Source organism: Mus caroli, unplaced genomic scaffold (assembly GCF_978045245.1).
Source record: "Mus caroli unplaced genomic scaffold, Mus_caroli_1 scaffold_1, whole genome shotgun sequence".
NCBI classification, from domain to species: Eukaryota; Metazoa; Chordata; class Mammalia; order Rodentia; family Muridae; genus Mus; species Mus caroli.
In genome coordinates, this window is record NW_028227256.1 from 137,371,430 (window position 1) to 137,392,341 (window position 20,912).

General features: G+C 38.0%; 1 protein-coding gene and 1 pseudogene across 2 annotated transcripts in view; one reads left to right on the forward strand and one right to left on the reverse strand.

Annotated features, from left to right (window-relative positions):
- LOC110287097 (complement factor H) overlaps positions 1 to 20,912 on the reverse strand; it is a 110,411-nt gene that overhangs the window by 67,261 nt on the left and 22,238 nt on the right. For both annotated transcript variants that reach the window (XM_085841587.1, XM_085841585.1), the window contains exons 4-7: positions 18,845 to 18,921; positions 16,137 to 16,328; positions 7,266 to 7,436; positions 3,543 to 3,716 (exon numbers count right to left, since the gene is read on the reverse strand). In XM_085841587.1, the coding sequence (XP_085697713.1) occupies positions 3,543 to 3,716; positions 7,266 to 7,436; positions 16,137 to 16,328; positions 18,845 to 18,921 (614 nt within the window). The remainder of the gene's footprint in view (positions 1 to 3,542; positions 3,717 to 7,265; positions 7,437 to 16,136; positions 16,329 to 18,844; positions 18,922 to 20,912) is intronic.
- LOC147006143 (large ribosomal subunit protein eL8 pseudogene) lies at positions 2,155 to 2,991 on the forward strand (annotated as a pseudogene).

Here is a 20,912-nt window from a genome sequence, read left to right on the forward strand (position 1 = left end):
ATCCATCCAATAGCTGACTGTGAGCATCAGCTTATGTGTTTGCTAGGCCCCAGCATAGTCTCACAAGAGACAGCTATATCAGGGTCCTTTCAGCAAAATCTTGCTAGAGTATGCAATGATGTCAGCGTTTGGAAGCTGATTATGGGATGGATCCCTGGATATGGCAGTCTCTGGATGGTCCATCCTTTTGTCTCAGCTCCAAACTTTGTCTCTGTAACTCCTTCCATGGGTGTTTTTTTCCCAATTCTAAGAAGGGGCACAGTGTCCACACTTTGGTCTTCGTTCTTCTTGAGTTTCATGTGTTTTGCAAATTGTAACTTATAACTTGGGTATTCTAAATTTCTGGGTTAATATCCACTTATCAGTGAGTACATATCATTTGAGTTCTTTTGTGATTGTGTTACCTCACTCAGGATAATGCCCTCCTGGTCCAACCATTTGCCTAGGAATTTCATAAATTCATTCTTTTTAATTGCTGAGTAGTACTCCATTGTGTAAATGTACCACATTTTCTGTATCCATTCCTCTGTTGAGGGGCATCGGGGTTCTTTCCAGCTTCTGGCTATTATAAATAAGGCTGCTATGAATATAGAGCATGTGTCTTTCTTACTAGTAGGAACATCTTCTGGATATATGGCCAGGAGAGGTATTGCAGGATCCTCCGGTAGTACTATGTCCAATTTTCTGAGGAACCACCAGACTGATTTCCAGAGTGGTTGTACAAGCTTGCAATCCCACCAACAATGGAGGAGTGTTCCTCTTTCTCCACATCCTCGCAAGCATCTGCTGTCAGCTGAATTTTTGATCTTAGCCATTCTGACTGGTGTGAGATGGAATCTCAAGGTTGTTTTGATTTGCATTCCCCTGATGATTAAGGATGTTGAACATTTTTTCAGGTGTTTCTCGGCCATTCGGTATTCCTCAGGTGAGAATTCTTGTTTAGCTCTGAGCCCTATTTTTAATGGGGTTATTTGATTTTCTGGACTCCAGAAAATCAAATAACCCCATTTTGTGGGATTCCTAACAGAGGGAGTGTTGGTTGTTTTTTTGATTCTTTTCCCTAATTTTGGCAAAGTTGTCCTCATACCGAGTTGCCTCATCCTGCCAAAATATAAGCAGAAATGCCTAATCTTATTGAAATCTGATATGGCATGGTCAGGTGATATCCCTGGGGGGCTCCCAGTTTCTGAAGCGAAATGGAGGAGGGAGGGATGGGGAGGAATGTGGTTGATGGGATGGAGGAATTGGGAAGCTGAGGTAATATATGAGAAAATAAATTTTATATAAAAAATCCTAAAGGCAAAAACAAATAATAAAAAAACAAAAAAAAACAAATAATAAAGAAATAGAACCAATAAAAAGTAATAAAAGAGAATTTGTAAGAGAACTATATTTAAAAAAATAATTTTAAACTCAATTTTCTTACAATTCTTATAGTTATTAATGCTATTTCCTAGTGGAAATAGCTTCTTTCATTTTTATGAGTTGGATACTATAGATTTTCCAAATTCTCATCTCAGTTAAAAGCTTTGTTTTTCATTGCTGGTGCTATTGGAAAGGATATAAAGTTCAGAGTTTCTGGACACACTGAAATAAGTTAAGTCATTGGGTCGATGCCTTTGAAGGGATATTGAGATCTTGGCCATTCCCTTATATCTCTTTGCTGGTCGTCATCAGGCAAGCAGCTTTGACTTTCCACTTACTTTCTGACATAAAGATGCTCCTGATGTAGATAGGCAAAAAATTGAAAAGAATAGAGTATCCCAGAAATTAAATAGTCTGAATTCAATATAACACAGTGGTATACATGTGATGAGAAGCCACTGACATTGTTCAAAGCAACTCTCTCCAGATAGAGAAACATAATTCTCTTCTTCACATGCATGTTGAACTCAGTGTATAAGAAACAGCTATGGCCAAAATATTGTATGCTCCATGTAGATCATGGATGGATTCTAGACTCCTACTGTATCTCTGATCAGTAACTCTAAGGCAAGTTAGATTTTGTGAAACAATCTATGCAGAGGCTTATCTGATAAGGAACTGAGCCCTCTTGCCAAATCCTAGTGTGTGTGGCATGTTGGACATAGTGCCTAGCAAAGTCTCCTGATGACTGACAGTCAAGAATATCTGACAGCCTCTCTCCAGCAGCCGAGCAAGATGCCCAAAGGGAAGAAGGCCAAGGGGAAGAAGGTAGCCCCGGCCCCCGCCGTCGTCAAGAAGCAGGAGGCCAAGAAGGTGGTCAACCCTCTGTTCGAGAAGAGGCCCAAGAATTTTGGCATTGGACAGGACATCCAGCCCAAAAGAGATTTAACGCACTTCATCAAATGGCCCTGCTACATCAGGCTGCAGTGGCAAAGAGCCATCCTCTACAAGCGGCTCAAAGTCCCTCCTGCCATTAACCAGTTCACCCAGGCACTGGACAGGCAGACAGCTACTCAGCTGCTTAAGCTTGCCCACAAGTACAGGCCAGAGACAAAGCAAGAGAAGAAGCAAAGGCTACTGGCCCATGCAGAGAAGAAAGCTGCTGGCAAAGGCGAAGTCACAACTAAGAGACCACCTGTCCTCCGAGCAGGAGTCAATACAGTCACCACCTTGGTGGAGAACAAGAAGGCTCAGCTGGTGGTGATTGCCCATGATGTAGACCCCATTGAGCTGGTGGTTTTCCTACCTGCCCTGTGTCGAAAGATGGGGGTGCCCTACTGCATAATCAAGGGAAAGGCCAGGCTGGGGCACCTGGTCCACAGGAAGACATGCACCACTGTTGCCTTCACACAGGTTAACTCGGGAGACAAGGGTGCTCTGGCTAAGCTGTTGGAAGCTATTAGGACCAATTATAATGACAGATATGACGAGATCCTTCCCCACTGGGGAGGCAACTTCCTGGGTCCTAAGTCTGTGGTTCACATTGCCAAGCTGGAAAAAACAAAGGCTAAAGAACTCTCCACTAAATTGGGTTAAATGTACACTAAATTTTCTGTACCTAAATATAATTACAAAATTAAAAAAAAAAAAAAGAATATCTGACAGCACCACACTGATTCAGAGGCAATAGCCAAGTCATCTTCAAAACTGGCTGACAGAAAGGAAGGGATGACAAAGGTTTGTTATGAGGCAAATATTATTGAGATTTACTATGATGCAAATAAATAAGTAAATTAAATTTTTATATGACACTATTCTTACCCAATAATTTATTACAATTTATAATTAAATTAAAATTATAATTTATAATTTATTACAAATCTTAAAAATTATTAATTAGAAAAAATGAAAAATGTATTTATTCACATATATATTTATTTAAGGTGCAGTAAATTAAAAATTTTAGTTTTCTATAATGTATTTTAAATATTACCTGGAATCTTAAATTCTTATATTACTTATACTATTACATTAAATATTTACTTTTAAAACTAAAATATTTCTAAGGGTTGTACATAAATAAAAAGTTAAATGTTTGCTGTTACTGTATTTTCAACTGTGCATATTTAATAGACTAATTTCATGATTATGGAGATAAAGACGTAAGTGAAGCTTACAGGTACATCTTGGAACAGGGATCCAGCCAGTGAGTGTACACTTTGAAACAGGTGATCCGGCTACAGGATAGAAGCCATAATTACATTTATATCTGATTTCATCATCAGATCTGTGTATAATCCTGTGAGGTGTGTAGACACCATTTGGAATATAAGGAGGCGAGCATGTCTTTTCTGAAAAGAAGCAGATATAAATAATGAGAAATATTCAATCTCACTAAGATTAAGAATGTAAAAACTAAACAGCAGATACCATTTATTTCTATTGATAAATGTAAAATTGGCATTGAAATGAATGCATCTTCACATATTTAACGAATCAGTCAGGTTTCCTCTCTCTCCTCCTGTTGTATGTGTTCCTCGCTGGTATGAATTCTTCTCTATTGATGCCATCATATAAAGTTCTTCATGATTCTAAAGTTGACAATAACTTCATCAGATAGATATTCAGAGCAAGGAACATTATTCCTTCCACTTTCTAATTCTTTGATTGAAATTGCTGGCCTTAATTCTCATTTGGGCTATTTATTAAAATTCACAGGTTCAATTTTAAACCTCTTTCTCTATGAATTAAACATGTCCTTTGACTTATTTGGGAAAACATATTGAATAAGGAAGAAACAGTATAATTTTTGACTTTCAAAAATCATGAATCTAAACTCCTGAAACACCAAGCCATTCCTTGAATGTGCATTTTATGTTTTGTGTTTTGTGTGTCTTAAATCATCTTTGCCTAGATCTGCTAACTTATACCATTGCTATATTAGAAAAGTATTTTTAATTGACTACAGTTTCTGCATAAATAAATTTATTTGCCTTATAGTAGGTTTATATGAGCATGTACTTTTCATTACTGTTTTTACTTCTGCACTTTGTGCATTCAAGCAAATCTCTGTAATTAAAAGCTGCCCCTTATGGTAATAATTCTGTAGTTTAAATAAAAAATCATAGAAGTGAATGACTCAGGCCTATATGCAGAATTCAAAGGGATGCTCAGTTTATAAACTGACAATTTCTATCATTACCCTTTCTTCAGTCCATGTTTTTCCATCTAAATCTAATATTTTAATTTATAAAAGATAGGAATCTCGACATTTTCTTCACAATTCATTCTTAGACTCAGTCTGGCACAGAATTCTTTGGTTTTAAGTATTATTTGAATAGTTTTTTTTTCCTTTCCATATATACCTCTAATGTGTAAACCTAGCCCCTGAAGGGGTGGCAACAATATTTCCACTGGTCTTAAATTTGTGTCACAGTATACCTGTATCCTTTTGTAATTCAATTTATATCCTGATTGAAGCCCTATCCTCTCCTCCTAGTCTCTCCACATATAGCCCCTTGCCATGTCCCCTCTATCCCTTTTCCTCTGAAAAGGGGGAGAGCCTCCTGGGTGCCAGCCTACTTTGGCACATAAAGTTACTTCAGGACTAGGCACATCCTCTCTCACCGAGGCCAGACAAGACAGCCCAGTTAAGTGGAACAGGATCTACAAGCAGGCAACAAAGTCAGGGATAGCCCCTATTTAAGTTGTCGGAGTTCCTCATGAAGACAGATAATATACATGCATAGTAGTAAAAACCTGATCTAAAATAATAATAATATATGATTACTGTCGTGGTTTGAATATACTTGGCCCAGGGAGTGGGACTATTGCGAGGTATGTCCTTGTTGAAATAGGTGTGGGCGTGTTGGAGGAAATGTGTCACTGTTTGGATGGGCTTTGCCCATCTTCTTCTGACTGCCTTTGTAACAAGATGTAGACCTCTCTGCACCTTGAATGCCATGCTTGCCTGGCTGCTGGCAGGCTATCCCCTTGATGATAATAGACTGAACCTCTGAACTCATAAGCCAGCCCCAAAGAAATGTTGTCCCTTATAAGAGTTTCTTTTGTCATGATTGTTAATTCACAGCAAAACACCCTAAGGTAACTACTTAAATCAAGTGTGTCTCCTAATTTTTATGCTATTTAACATTAATTTTGAATCAGCTTTAAGTGTGTTCCTTACTGTTTTTCTCTTCATCATACTCTGACTGTCATATTTTCATACAACCATTATAGTTTATGTTTTTCTATTTAGATTTTCTTAATAACATAGCTTAACTCAGTATCTTTTTAAACTAAAGTGCTAAGATACCAAACAACAATGATATGGCCAAGTATTTGAGAAGACAAGCAAACAATATAGGAAGAACTTAGTAAAACTGATTAAGAACAAAAATACTTTTGGAGATTACCCTAAGCTGCCAACTTAAGTCCCTGATGATGTCTGATTAACTATCTGTAGTTAATTGTTCAAATGTATGGTGCCTTTTATCCCTTGTATATTTCCCCTGTACAGTTTTCTTATTTCAAATGTTTAGTAGAAACATTTAGAATGCAATACTTCAAGCTTAGTTCTCTTATATTATAAAGTCAATTTTGCAAAAGGGATTCTGTAAAGAAAACAGATGCATCAAAATAAATTATTCAGGAGATTGTGGTATTTTTCATTATTCCTGCTTGTCATTAGAAAGTTTCTACTATATGTTAGAGATCCAAATGATCTGAGAAGTTGTTGTAACCCCCTGGTCTGGCTATGATCAGCTGGAAGAAAGTTTACTTATTTTCATATTATTTCAATTTTGGTGTCTTATGGAGTCCAAGATTCTTGTAAAGTTAGCTGCAACAAATTGTGTATTCGGCTATATAGTGTCAAACAGATTAAGGTGCCTTGGTTTAAAGATAATTGTACATCAACTCAGATAAACTCTTTTTCTGCACCAGGAAAACAAAGGCAATGCTTCTTACACATAGCTGAGGTACGAAGTGATGCAGTACATTTATTAATAAGAAACTACTTTTCATCCAGAATTACAAATCTTTCTTCAGTAAAATGAAGTCCATTGTCAGAGATTTGTATGCCTATATGAATTAGGATACAGGTCTCTTTATTTTTATTATCAAACTCTTATTTACTATCTTGTGACAGTGACCTCTGACACCTCCCTTCCTATGGTAAAAGACCCCCAAGAACACAGTACTAAACTTTTACTATTTGACTTATAATTGTGTTTGAGAAATACTCAAAAGGAAATTTTTATGGAGAGTCTTTTTCTCCTCCTGCCTCTTTTCTTCACACCCTCTATTCTCTCCCTCCCCTGACACTCCTCCCCTCTCTCCTAGTGTTCAAAATAAACAAGCCTAGGTAGCATGTACAGAAAGACAGACAATTGGAAAAGCAAACATATTTCTCAGTTTGAAAGCAAATATATGCTAAGGAAGAGATTTTAAATAGTTGACAGTAATTCCAGCTTCAGGTGAATTCAGTCCAAGACAGAGATTCTTCTCTGCTATATGTTATCTGGTGTGGCATGACTGATCTATTGAATCCTAATGCTTCCATGGAAAATTGGGTTCTCCTGAAACTGGAATGATTGTTTGAAAAGTTCCTCTTAAGCACCGGGCTTGATACAATATAACTATATTATGGGTTATAGTTTGATCTTTCAGTGGATAAATGATCTATTTTGAGGACACCTGGAGTTAATCTTATGCAGAGTTTTAATGCCTGAGGACTACTGAGATACTGCTTCTCTGATTAGGAGTCATAAACACCATGAAAACAGATTGTTGGACTCAATGCAATCAGCTAAACATGGACTTGTGATGCCATCTTTCTTTTCCATTCACTGTTCTACTTCTTAAATACTAAAATTCATAGAAAATAAGAGTAACGTCACCTTCACAGAAAGGCTGAGAACTCCATCCAGAACCTGTGCAGACTGCGTCCCCTCTTTCTTTGGGCACAAAGCCATGCTGACACTTATAGTGGTATCTTTCATTCTCCTTGTAAACTGGTTTCACATTTATACCATCTCCATTTTCCACTCGCGGTGGTGTGCAGAGAATTTCTAAATGCAAAAGAGTAATTGTATAGTGTTTACTATGAAAGGAAATCTACTGAGCAGGTCATATTTCTACAATTTCAGAGTTTTGTTCCCATTAGGTCAATCAGTCAAAATTAGCGACCAAACAAAAGTTGTTTAAGATTTAATACCCTCTTGATCACATACTTGTTGCAAATTTTCATTTTTGGAAGAAATTAAATGTATATTATTTATTATATTGAACATGATGGCAAATTAGACTCTTGAAATAAATGACAGCCAGTAACAATCCCAAACCCTTGTGAAAATAAAAATAGACACAGGGTTATGGGTTAATATTTTCATTGAGTAATCTGCAAACACAACTTCTGATTATTGACAGCAATTTTCAAGACAGCACTTTTCAAGGAAATCTATTAGAGTCACTTTTCATTTGATCTTTGAAAAGTCATGATGCCTTCACCATATATATAAACATGAGCACGTGTGCATAGGCACAACCATGTGCGCACACACACACATACACACAAAGAGAGAGAGAGAGAAAGAACAAAAACAAAAAGCAAAAACAAAAACACAAGACAAAAATACCTACAAAAAAACTTCCAAGGAAGCTCAGAATGTAAACAATTCAAAAGCTTCCGGAAGTCCTTGAAACTGACCATATTGAAGAGGTCCCTCTCTCTCTCCCAATGCATACTTAAGGAGTAATAACCGCTGTGAAATACTTTTGGATCATCTAAGCTGCACAGAAGAGCCTCAGACCATGTGAGCTGCATGAAAGAGACACTCTTCAACCTGTTGGTCCTACAAGCTGTACAATGTACTTCCGGTTCCCAGCTTTTGTGAGCCTCCACCTATGCTGTGGTAGGTTTTTGCTAAAACAGCTATCTTTGAGACATTTCTACTCTTTAAGTCTAACAAACTCATTAGTTCAACAAAGTGAACTTAGATGGTATTCTTAATTAGATCTGTTCTCAGTTCCCTATTTGAAGTTTGTTCTAATCTCCACAGTCATGCATCGGGATCCTACAGTGGGGCTTTCTTGAGCAGCTGATGAGGCTCGGGACCACATCTCACTGTAGACACTTTGTGGATTTTTCACCTTTCTCCACATGGCTCTCTGAAGGTTGCTATGCCTGTGTTCTTTATTTTCATCTGAATAAACCATATGAGCTCTTTAAAACTAATATCAAAGATCAGAATTTCCTAAGTTTCATTAGCCATAGACAATTAGTTATAGTCATATAAGTAGCACCCATTAAATTTTAATGAGTAAAGTTTGTGCCACCCTGAATATACAATGATAAATACACTATATCATTATTTCAATGAAGAATCAGTGCTATTAGAAAGAATTGTTAGCAGCAAACTGTCAGTCCTGAAATGATTTAGTTATAATCTCAAAGCAAATTAAATTTGAGTAGAAAAAAACACTGTCCTTTTTAGTGTAAGGTAGACAATCTTAAAGAGTGGAGAAAATATTGGAGATATTAGATAATACTAAACAATAAATATAGTATAAGTACAGTGCCACGTGCAGATAATCTCAAAACTCATGTGGCAACTTCAATGAGACAGCAATAAGATAGACGCTATATGGACTATGGACTAAATATCAGGTTCAGGCCAGCCATGGTTACATTATGAAAGGCTGTCAAGAAGAAGAAGAAGAAGAAGAAGAAGAAGAAGAAGAAGAAGAAGAAGAAGAAGAAGAAGAAGAAGAAGAAGAAGAAGAAGAAGAAGAAGAAGAGGGAGGAGGAGGGGGAAGGGAAGGGGAGGAGGGGATGGGGAGGAAACAAGGGGAGGAATATTGATAAGGAGGAGAAGAGAAAAAAATCAAAGAAACATTAATTAACAATTTATTATATTACTTTGCCAAAATTCAAAGGTTTTATGGACTCAAGATACGTAAAATTGATTTAAACTTACAATACATATCTGTGTATGTATATGTGTTGTGTTACATATATGTAATTATATATATACATATATAACCACTTTCTAACAATATTAATTAAAATTAAAACTTACAACAAATATATTCCTAACAGATATACTTCCTAACAATATAAATTGAAATTGAAATGTAATCAGGGTATGTGATTATAAGCACACAATAACCCTTTAGTTTCCAAAAACTTTATACAACAATATGCTCTACAACGTAGTTTTACAACACTCACCAGAAATGCTGAGGCTAGACTGAATAGCAACCCCAGGTATTAACCTGTGTTTACATCTTAGTCCTTAAGCCATAGTAGGTATGGGTACCCTGACTATTTCAATTAAAAAGACTATACAAAGACATGAAATATATACTTCTGAAGGCAAACTAAAAGGGTTCAAGCAAAAAGGTTCTTCAATTACAGTGATACAGTTATGCTTAATATGCATTATAGTTGTAGATCCTATTTTATTTAAAAATGTACTTTAAGAAGAAATGTAGCTTTCTGGGCAGCAACGGTCTACCTTGAGCACAAACTTGGTGGACAGTCCCATGGTCCCCAGAGGACTCTCTACTCCCAGGCACTCTAGCATGCCCAAGATCTTAGAATCACCAGTGAGTAGAACACAACATCTGTTACAACATGACCAGGAGTGACTAGGACCAGCAGAATCCAAGAAAACAGGAAACGGACTGACCAGTTGCTCAGGTTCCTTCCAGTCAGTGACTGTCTACCTTGGTCACAAACTCAGTGGACAGTCTCATAGCACCCCAGAGGAGGTACCACTCCCAGGTGTTCTAATATGCCCAGGATCTTAGAATCCCAGGATCCAAGGATCCCAGGAGCTTGGTCACACCAGAATCTCAGGGTCTTAGAGGCAGCTTGACCCCCAGAAACTCTGACACACCCAGAATCTTAGCATCAAAGGATCCCAGAATCACAGGATCACAGAGAAAGCTGGACTCTGAGGAGTTCTGACTCAACTAAGATTAATGGAAGGACAGGCTCCAAAAAGATATAGTAAGAGCAGGGAGCACTTCAGATAATCAGATGGCAGGAGGCAAGCATGAGAATAGAAGCAACAGAAACCAAGGTTACTTGGCATCATCAGAACCCAACTTTGACACCATAGCAAGTCCTGTATACACCATCAGACAAGAAAAGCAAGATATGAATCTAAAGTCACTCCTAATGAAAATTATGAAGGACTTTAAGAAGGACATAAATAACTCCCTTAAACAAACACAGGAGAACAAAAGAAAACAGGTAGAAACCGTTAAAGAGGAAAGACAAAAATCCCTTAAAGAATTACAGGAAAACACAACCAATCAGGTGAGGAATTGAACAAAACCATCCAGGATCTAAAAATGGAAGAAGAAAGAAAAAAGAAATCACAAAAGGAGATAACTCTGTAGATAGAAAACCTAGGAAAGAAGTCAGAAGCCATAGGTGGAAGCATCACCAACAAAATACAAGAGGTAGAAGAGACAATCTCGGGTGCAGAAGATTCCATAGAAACCATTGACACAACAATCAAAAAAATTCAAAATGCAAAAAGATCCTAACTGAAAACATCCAGGAAATCCAGGACACAATGAGAAGACCAAACCTAAGGATAATAGGTATAGGCAAGAAGGAAGATTTCCAACTTAAAGGGCCAGTAAATATCTTCAACAAAACAATAGAAGAAAACTTCCCTAACCTAAAGAAAGAGATGCCCATGAACATACAAGAAGCCTACAGGACTCCAAATAGACTGGACCAGAAAAGAAATCCGCCCCCCCCCCCAACACATAATAATCAAAACACCACATGTAAAAAACAAAGAAAGAATATTAAAAGCAGTAAGGGAAAAAGGTCAAGTAACATATGAAGGCAGAACTATCAGAATTACACCAAACTTCTCGCCAGAGACTATGAAAGCCAGGAGATCCTGTGAAGATATCATTCAGACCCTAAGAGAAAAAAAGGCCAGCCCAGGCTACTATACCCAGCAAAACTCTCAATTGTCATAGATGGAGAAACCAAGGTATTCCATGACAAAACCAAATTTATACAACATCTGTCCACAGATCCAGCCCTTCAAAGTATAATAAGGGGAAAACTCCAATACAAGGAAGGAAGCTATGCCTAGGGAAAGCAAGAAATTAATATTCCAAAAAACCAAAGAAATAAATAAAAAATAGCCATATGAACAAAATTCCAACTCTAACAACAAAAATAACAGGAAGCAACAATTATTTTCCTTAATATCTCTTAATATCAATGGACTCAAAACCCCAATAAAAAGGCATAGACTAACAGAATGATTTCATGAACAGGACCCAGCATTGTGCTGCTTACAGGAAACCCACCTCAGCAACAAGAATAGACATTACCTCAGGGTAAAATGCTGAAAAAGAATTTTCCAAGCAAATGGTCCCAAGAAACAAGTTGGAGTAGCCATTCTAATATCGAAAAAAATCTACTTTCAACATAAAGTTATCAAAAAAAAAAAGGAGGTATACTTCATACTCATCAAACGTAAAATATACCAAGATGAACTCTCAATTCTGAACATCTATGCTTCAAATGCAAGGGCAGCCACATTCATTAAAGAAACTTTAGTAAAGCTCAAAGCACACATTGTACCTCACACAATAATAGTGGGAGACCTCAACACCCCACTCTCATCAATGGACAGATCCTGGAAACAGAAACTAAACAGAGACACAGTGAAACTAACAGAAGTTATTTTTTAAAAAATGGCTTTAACAGATATCTATAGAACATTTTATCCTAAAACAAAAGGACATACCATCTTCTTACCACCTCATGATACCTTCTCCAATATTGGCCATATAATCAGTCACAAATCAGGCCTCAAGGTATAGATGAAGATTGAAATCATACTGTGCATCCTATCAGACTACCACAGACTAAGGCTGATCTTCTGTAAAAACCTAAATAATAGAAAGCCCACATACATGTGGAAGCTGAACAACACTCTACTTGATAATAATTTGGTCAAGGAATAAATAAATAAATAAATAAATAAATAAATAAATAAATAAAAGTCTTTTTAGAGTTTAATGAAAATAAAGCCACAACATACCCAAACTTATGGTATACAATAAAAGCAGTCCTAAGAGGAAAACTCATAGCTCTGAGAGCGTCCAAATAGAAACTAGAGAGAGCATACACTAGCAGCTTGACAGTATACCTGAAAACTCTAGAACAAAAGGAAGCAAATTCATCCACGAAGAGTAGATATCAGGAAATATTCATACTCAGGGCTGAAATCAACCAAGTGGACATAAAAAGAACTATACGAAGAATCAACAACACAAGGAGCTTGTTCTTGGAGAAAATCAACAAAATAGATAAATGCTTAGCCAGACTAACTAAAGGGCACAGGGACATTATCCTAATTTAAAAATCATAAATGAATAAGGAGACATAACAGAATCTGAGGAAATAAAAAAAAAAATCAGATCCTACTACAAAAGGCTATACTCAACAAAACTGAAGATCCTGGATGAAATAGGCAATTTTCAAGACAGATACCAGGCACCAAAGTTAAATCAGGATCAGATTAATGATCTAAACAATCCCATATGCCCTAAATAAATAAAAACAGTCATTAATAGTCTCCCAACCAAAAAAAAAAAAAAAAAAGCCCAGGACCAGATGGGTTAAGTGCAGACTTCTAACACTCCTCAAACTATTCCACAAAATAGAAACAGGGGGTACTCTACTCAATTCATTCTATGAAACCACAATTACTCTGATACCTAAACCACACAAAGTCCCAACAAAGAAAGAGAAAGAACACATTAAAATGATCATCCATCATGATCAAGTAGGCTTCATCCTGGGTATGCAGGGATGGTTCACTATATGGAAATTAATCAATGTAACCCACTATATAAACAAATTCAAAGAAAAAAGAACATATGATCATCTCATTAGATGCTGAGAAAGCATTTGACAAAATCCAATACCCATTCATGATAAAAGTCTTGGAAAGATAAGGAATTCAACACCCATATCTAAATATAGTAAAAGCAATATACAGCAAATCAGTAGCCAACATCAAACTAAATGGAGAGAAACTTGAAGCAATCCCACTGAAATCCAGGACTAGACAAGGCTGTCCACTATCTCCCTATCTATTCAATATAGTACTTGAAGTCCTAGACAACAAAAGCAGATCAAAGTGATACAAATTGGAAAGGAAGAAGTCAAAATATCACTGTTTGAAGATGATTTGATAGTATACTTAACTGACCCCAAAAATTTCACCAGAGAACTCCTAAACCTGATAAACAACTTCAGCAAAGTAGCTGGTTATAAAATTAACTCAAACAAATCAATGGCCTTTCTCTACACAAAGGATAAACAGACTGAGAAAAAAATTAGGGAGACAACACCCTTCACAATAGGCACAAATAATATAAAATACCTCGGTGTTACTCTAACTAAGCAATTTGTATGGTGAGAACTTCAAGTCTTTGAAGAAAGAAATACAAAGAGATCTCAGAAATTGGAAAGATCTCCCATGCTCATGGATTGGCAGGATTAATATAGTAAAAATGGCCATATTGCTGAAAGCAATCTACAGATTCAATGCAATGCCAATCAAAACTCCAATTAGATTCTTCATAGATTTAGAAAGAGAAATTTTGAAATTCATCCTGAATAACGAAAAGCAAAGGATAGCAAAATCTATTCTTAAGAATAAAAGAACCTCTGGTGGAATCACCATTCCTGAGCTCAAGATGAACTACAGAGTGATTGTGATTAAAAACTGCATGGTATTGGTACAGTGACAAGCAGGTAGATCACTGGAGAAGAATTGAAGAACCAGAAATGAACCCACATATCTATGGTCACTTAATCTTTGATAAAGGAGCTAAAACCATCCAGTGGGAAAAAGATAACATTTTCAACAAATGGTGCTGGATCAACTGGAGGTTATCATGTAGAAGAATGTAAATTGATCCATTCTTATCTCCTTGTATAAAGCTTAAGTCCAAATGGATCAAGGATGTCCACATAAGCCAGATACACTGCAACTCATAGAGGAGAAAGTGGGGAATAGCTTCAAACATATGAGCACAGAGGAAACACACATTCTTGAAAAGAATACCAATGGCTTATGGTATAAGATCAAGAATCAACAAATGAGACCTCATAAATTTGCAAAGCTTCTGTAAGGGAAACAACACTGTCAATAGGACAAAAAGGCAACTACCAGATTGGGAAAAGATTTTTACCAATCCCAAGTCTGATAGAAGGCTAATATTCAATATATACAAAGAACTCAAGAAGTAAGACTCCAGGGAAACAATTAACTCTATCAAACAAAACAAAACAAAACAAAACAAAACAAAACAAATGGAGTACAGAGCCCAACAAAGAATTCTCAGCTGAGGAATGCTGAATGGCTGAGAAACAATTACAGAAATGTTCAACATCCTTAGTCATCAGGGAAATGGAAATCAAAACAACCTTGAGATTCCTCCTCACAAGAGTCAGAATGGCTAAGATCAAATACTCAGGTGACAGCAGATGCTGGCAAGGATGTGGAGAAAGAGGAACACTCCACCATTGCTGGTGGAATTGCAAGCTGGTACAACCACTCTGGAAATCAGTTTGGCAGTTCCTCAGAAAATTGGACATAGTACTACCTGAGGACCCATCAATACCACTCCTGGGCATATACCCAGAAGATGCTCCAACATGTAATAAGGACACATGCTCCATTATGTTCATTAGAGCCTTATTTATAATAGCCAGAAGCTGGAAAGAACCCAGATGTCTCTCAACAGAGGAGTAGACTCAGAAAATGTTGTATATTTACACAATGGACTACTACTCAGCTCTTAAAAATCAAAGAACTTATGAAATTCTTAGGCAAATGGATGTAGCTAGAAAATATCATCCTGAGTGAGATAACTCAATCACAAAAGAACACACATGATATGCACTCAGTGATAAGTGGATATTAGCCCAGAAGTTTAGAATACCCAAGATAATATTCACAAACCACATGAAACTCAAGAAGGAAGACCAAAGTGTGGATACTTTGATCCTTCTTAGAAGGGGAACAAAATACACATGGAAGGAGATACAGAGACAAAGTGTGGAGCAGAGACTAAAGGAATGACCAGAGACTGCCCCACCAGTGGATCCATCCCACATACAATCACCAAACCCATATGTTATTGTGGATGCCAACAAGTGCTTAATGACAGGAACCTGATATAGCTTTCTCCTGAGAGGCTTTGCCAGTGCCTGGCAAATACAGAAGTGGATGCTCACAGCCATCCATTGGACAGAGCACAGTGTTCCCAGGGTTAGACCTAGAGAAAGGACCCAGGGAGCTGAAGCGATTTACAGTTCCATAGGAAGGAAAACAATATGAAATAACCAGTATCCCCCGAGCTCCCAGGGACTAAATCACCAACTAAAGAGTAAACATGGTGAGACTCATGACTCCAGCTGCATATGTAGCAGAGGACGGGCTAGTTGGACATAAACAGGAGGAGAGACCCTTGGTTTTGTGAAGGCACTATGCCCCAGTGTAGGGGAATGCCAGGGCCAGGATGCAGGAGTGGGTGGGTTGGGGAACAAGGGGAGAGGGGAGGAGATAGGGTGAGTGGGTTTTCAGAGGGAATAACATTTGAAATGTAAATAAAGAAAATATACAATAAAAAAGAAAGAAATGTATATTTTCACCAGAATAGTTAAAACCATTCAAATATGAAGCAGACATATGTGTGTATCTTACCCACACATCGTGGCTTTTCATTGCTCCAAAGGCCATTTTCTGAGCAATGAATTTGCTTATGTCCTTCAATCTTGAAGCCTGAATTGCATTCAAACCGCACCACCTGTCCAAAATAGTATTCCTGGTCTGTTTCTGCTGCACCACTCACAATTCTTCCATTCTCGAGTTCTGTCACAGGTAAACACTTCACAACTGAAAATACAGGTATTGCTTTTACAAACAGAACTTGAAAGCTTCAACATAAAACACTCGTAGGTGAATTAAAACCCCAGCACTCTGCAGGAAATGACTTCAATGTTGGAGAAATATTCAGTATCACTGTTTGCAATACATAAAAGTTAACTAATACAAGTAGTTTGCTTATCAGCTTCTCTGGGAAGGGGAAAAGGAAACTATTTCTTACAGTGAGAGTTTATACCCTCATGATAGCAAGTGTCTCCTAAATTCTGAACAAATATGAGTTTTTGTCTAATATAAAAAGTTTTTTTGATGATTCAAAGCAATATGATATTGCATTCTAATATGTAAAAACAGTGAATTTTAAGATATTTCTTCTGATAAAAAATGCTTTGGAATGTTTCTTTCCTTTTCACTTCAGTGCTCAAAATATGTAAACATTTTTTTGAACTTAATTTCTCTGTCATGAAGGAATTCAGAATTACTTTCTTTCCTGAAGGAAACTTTGGATGTAATGGATATCCTAGAGAGGTTTTCTTGTCGTATCACCCAAACATGCTGACTCAGTGGGCAATTTGGAGGTCTCAAACCTCAGTTTTAAACAAGCATCACGTAAATTCTGATGCAGATGTTCCCTGGAACAATTTCTCATTTCCTTCTTTGAATGTCTCTACAGGAGAATATCCATGGTCATGACATTCTCCTTCTCTCTCTTCTTTCACCCTACCTCTTCTTTCTCTCGCTTGTTATTTCCAATGGAAGTAGGACATGGCATTTGGATGGACCTTTGTTGTTTACATGTTTTCCCCAAAATCACAAGCAAGAGGTGTACTTTTCATTCTTACTCTTTGTTCTACATATGAGCAAGAAGTGAAAAGCAAGAGTTCTGTTTCTCTACCACAGTGATGGCCTACATCCTGTAACTAGAGGGCTATTAGGGATGTCATTCTTCATACACATACCTCAAATTCTGATCGTTTTTACAAGCTGGTGATAGCCATGTGTATTATTAGTGTTTGAAATGTAAAGTATATGAAAAATTGGCTTTGGTATTACTCATATTCAGAACATTGACCATATCAATCATAGTTATTATGTTTTTGAAAGTTTTGAGTTTCACTGATAAGGATGTGTGTCAAACCTAAGACCTCAAGGAATCTACACTAGTCCCAAGAAATTCACCATCCTCTAGACTTAGTGTTCTCAGAATATTAATATAAATACAAATTAGTACTATGACAAAATACTTATGATATCTTTTATACTAGAAAATATAAGATATTATAAATAAGAACTATAGGGACAAAAATGGAGAAGAGACTGAGCGAAAGGAGTTTCAGTGACTGGCCCAAATTGGTATCCATCTCAAGGGGAGGCACCAAGGCCTGACACAATTACTGATGCTTCAGTGTGCTTATAGAGAGGAGCCTAGCATGGCTGCCCTCTGAGAGACCAAACAAACAGCTGGAGGAGTCAGATGCAGATACTTACACCCACCTAATGAACAGAAGCTGGTGACCTCTGTGGTGAAGTTAGGGGAAAAACTAAAAGAAGCTGAGTGGAGGCGACCCCTTAGTAAGACCAGCAGTCTCAATTAATCTGAACCCCCCAAGATCTCTCAGGCAAGAAGTCACCAATCAGGCAGCATGCACCAGCTGATATGAGGCCCTTGACACATATACAGCAGAGGACTGCATGATCTGGCTTCAGTGAGAAAAGAAGTACCTAACCATTGAGAGACCCCATGGAGTAGGAAGGTCTGATAGGGCAGAGGTGATGGAGGTGGTGACATCCTCTTGGAGACTGGGGAAGATGAATTGATGAGAAACAGTCAGAGTGAAGACCAAGAGGGAGATAATGACTGGACTGTAAAAAAAGAATCAAAGAAATACACACACACATACAGATACACCTCCCCACACACACACACACACACACACACACACACATATATATATATATATATATATATATATATATAGAGAGAGAGAGAGAGAGAGAGAGAGAGAGAGATCAACAAGTGGCTGAAAGAGTCAGATGTAGAGGTTTGCACCCACCCAATGAACAGAAGCAGCTAACCCCTGCTGTTGAATTAGGGAAGACTGGAAGAAGCTGAGGAGGAGGGTGACCAGGTAGGAGGATCAGAAGTCTCAATTAATCTAAACCCCCAAGATCTCTCAAACACTGGACCATCAAGAAGACAGCATACACCAGCTGATATGAGGCCGCCAACACACATACAGTAGAGGACTTCCAGGTCTGTGTTCATTCAGAGATGAAGCATCTAACCCTAAAGAGACTGGAGGCCCCAGGGAGTTTAGAGGTCAGGTGGAGTGAGGGTTGGGGACATCCAGGTGAGTACAGTGGAGTGGGGAGGAGGTATGGGATGTGGAACAGTCAGAGGGTGAATGGGGGGAATAAAATATGGAGTGTAAAAAGTAAAAAAAAAAAAAATATTTTTCTACACAGTTTGAAAAGTCTTATCTATTTCAGATATTTAGACATACATTATAAATCTGTTTTTCATTTACCTTCACATAGTGGAATATCATTGATCCACCCATCTGCACCACATTCACGGTAATCAATTTCACCTAACAGTTGATACCTAAAAACACAAGCATAATTTGGGTTAAGACATCATGTATTTTATGTAGTTTAATGCTCTTTACAGTCTTGGATATACTCCAGTAAGAGATTTCCAAGGGACAAAATACTTCTCATTCTTTTATTATTTTTATCTTGTTCTTAAAAAGAAAGAAAATACTTCAATAGAATGTGTTAGTTTTGGATCTTGGAGTTAAGGGTTTACTTGATACTTGCTGTAGAGGAGACAGAATAATTTTCATTTCCAACAGAAAAGAAATGAAGTTCCTGGTAAAAAAAAACTTTCTTTCTTCTTTTTTTTTTATTGCATATTTCAAATGTTATCCCCCTTTCCTAGTTTCTCCTCTGATAATGCCCTATCCCCTCCCCCTCCCCTTGCTCACCAATCTACCCACTCCCACTACCCACTACCCACAAGACCAAGGACCTCTCCTTCTATTGATGACCTACTAGGCTATCCTCTGCTACATGTGCAGCTGGAGACACGAGTCCCACCATGTGTATTCTTTGGTTGGTGGTTTAGGCCCAGAGAGCTCTGAGGCTACTGGTTAGTTGATATTGTTGTTCCTCCTATGGGGCTGCAAATCCCTTCAACTCCTTGGGTCCTTTCTCTAGTTCCTTCATTGGGGACCCTGTGCTAAGTTCAATGGTAGACTACCAGCATCCACCTCTGTATTTGTCAGGCACTGGTAGAACCTCTCAGGAGACAGCTATAACAAGCTTCTATCAGCAAACACTTGTTGGCATTGACAAAGGTGTCTGGGTTTGGTGATTGTATATGGGATGGATCTCCAAGTAGGGTAGTCTCTGGATGGTCATTCCTTCAGTCTCTGTTCCACACTTTGTCTCTGTAACTCCTTCTATGGGTATTTTGTTTCCCATTCTAAGAAGGATCAAAGTATCCACATTTTTGGTCTTCCTTCTTGAGTTTCATGTGGTTTGTGAATAGTATCCTGGGTATTCCAAACTTCTGGGCTAATATGCACTTCTCAGTGAGTGCATACCATGTGTTTTCATTTGTGACTGGGTTACCTCACTCAGGATGATATTTTCTAATTACATCCATTTGCCTAATAATTTCATAAATTCTTTGTTTTTAATAGCTGAGTAGTACTCCACTGTGTAAATGTACCACATTTTGTGTATCTATGAGGGACATCTGGGTTCTTTCCAGCTTCTGGCTATTATAAATAAGGTTATAATGAACCTAGTGGAGCATGAGTCCTTATTACATGTTGGAGCATCTTCTGGGTATGTGCCTAGGAGTGGTATTGATGGGTCCTCAGATAGTACTATGTCCAATTTTCTGAGGAACCGCCAAACTGATTTCCAGAGTGGTTGTACCAGCTTGCAAATCCACCAGCAATGGAGGAGTGTTCCTCTTTCTACACAACTTCACCAGCATCTGCTGTTAACTGAGATTTTTGTCTTAGCCACTCTGACTTATGTGAGGTAGAATCTCAGTGTTGTTTTGATTTCCATTTCCCTGATGACTAAGGATGTTGAACACTTCCTTAATTGCTTCTCAGCCATTCAGTATTTCTCAGTTGAAAATTCTTTCTTTAGCTTTGTAACCCATTTTGTAATAGGGTTATTTGTTTCTCTGGAGTCTTGCGGGGCAGGTGGTGCAGGGGAGGGGGAGGGGGCGGGATGGCAGATAAAGAGAGTGGAGAAAACCCCTGTCCCATCAGAGTTGCAGTGCTCTGGGCAGGCAGACTAGGAAGGACTGGGTGAGTGTCTGGCTGTGTGAAGCCACTAAACTCCAGCTAGGTGGGTGGTAGAAAAAGGGCAGTCCTAGGTACCAGGTTCTCAGCCTGTGGCATCCCAGACACAGCTTCACACTGCTGAAGAGCTGAGAACAGAGTGGGGGCCCTGAGGAGGGAGGCAGCTTGGTTAGCCCCAGGGTTGAAGGGAGGAGAGGGCAGGGGAAGAGGGGAGTGCTGAGTGGTTCTCATTGGGCAAGAGTCCTTAGTCTGTGGCTGGAGAGCAGGA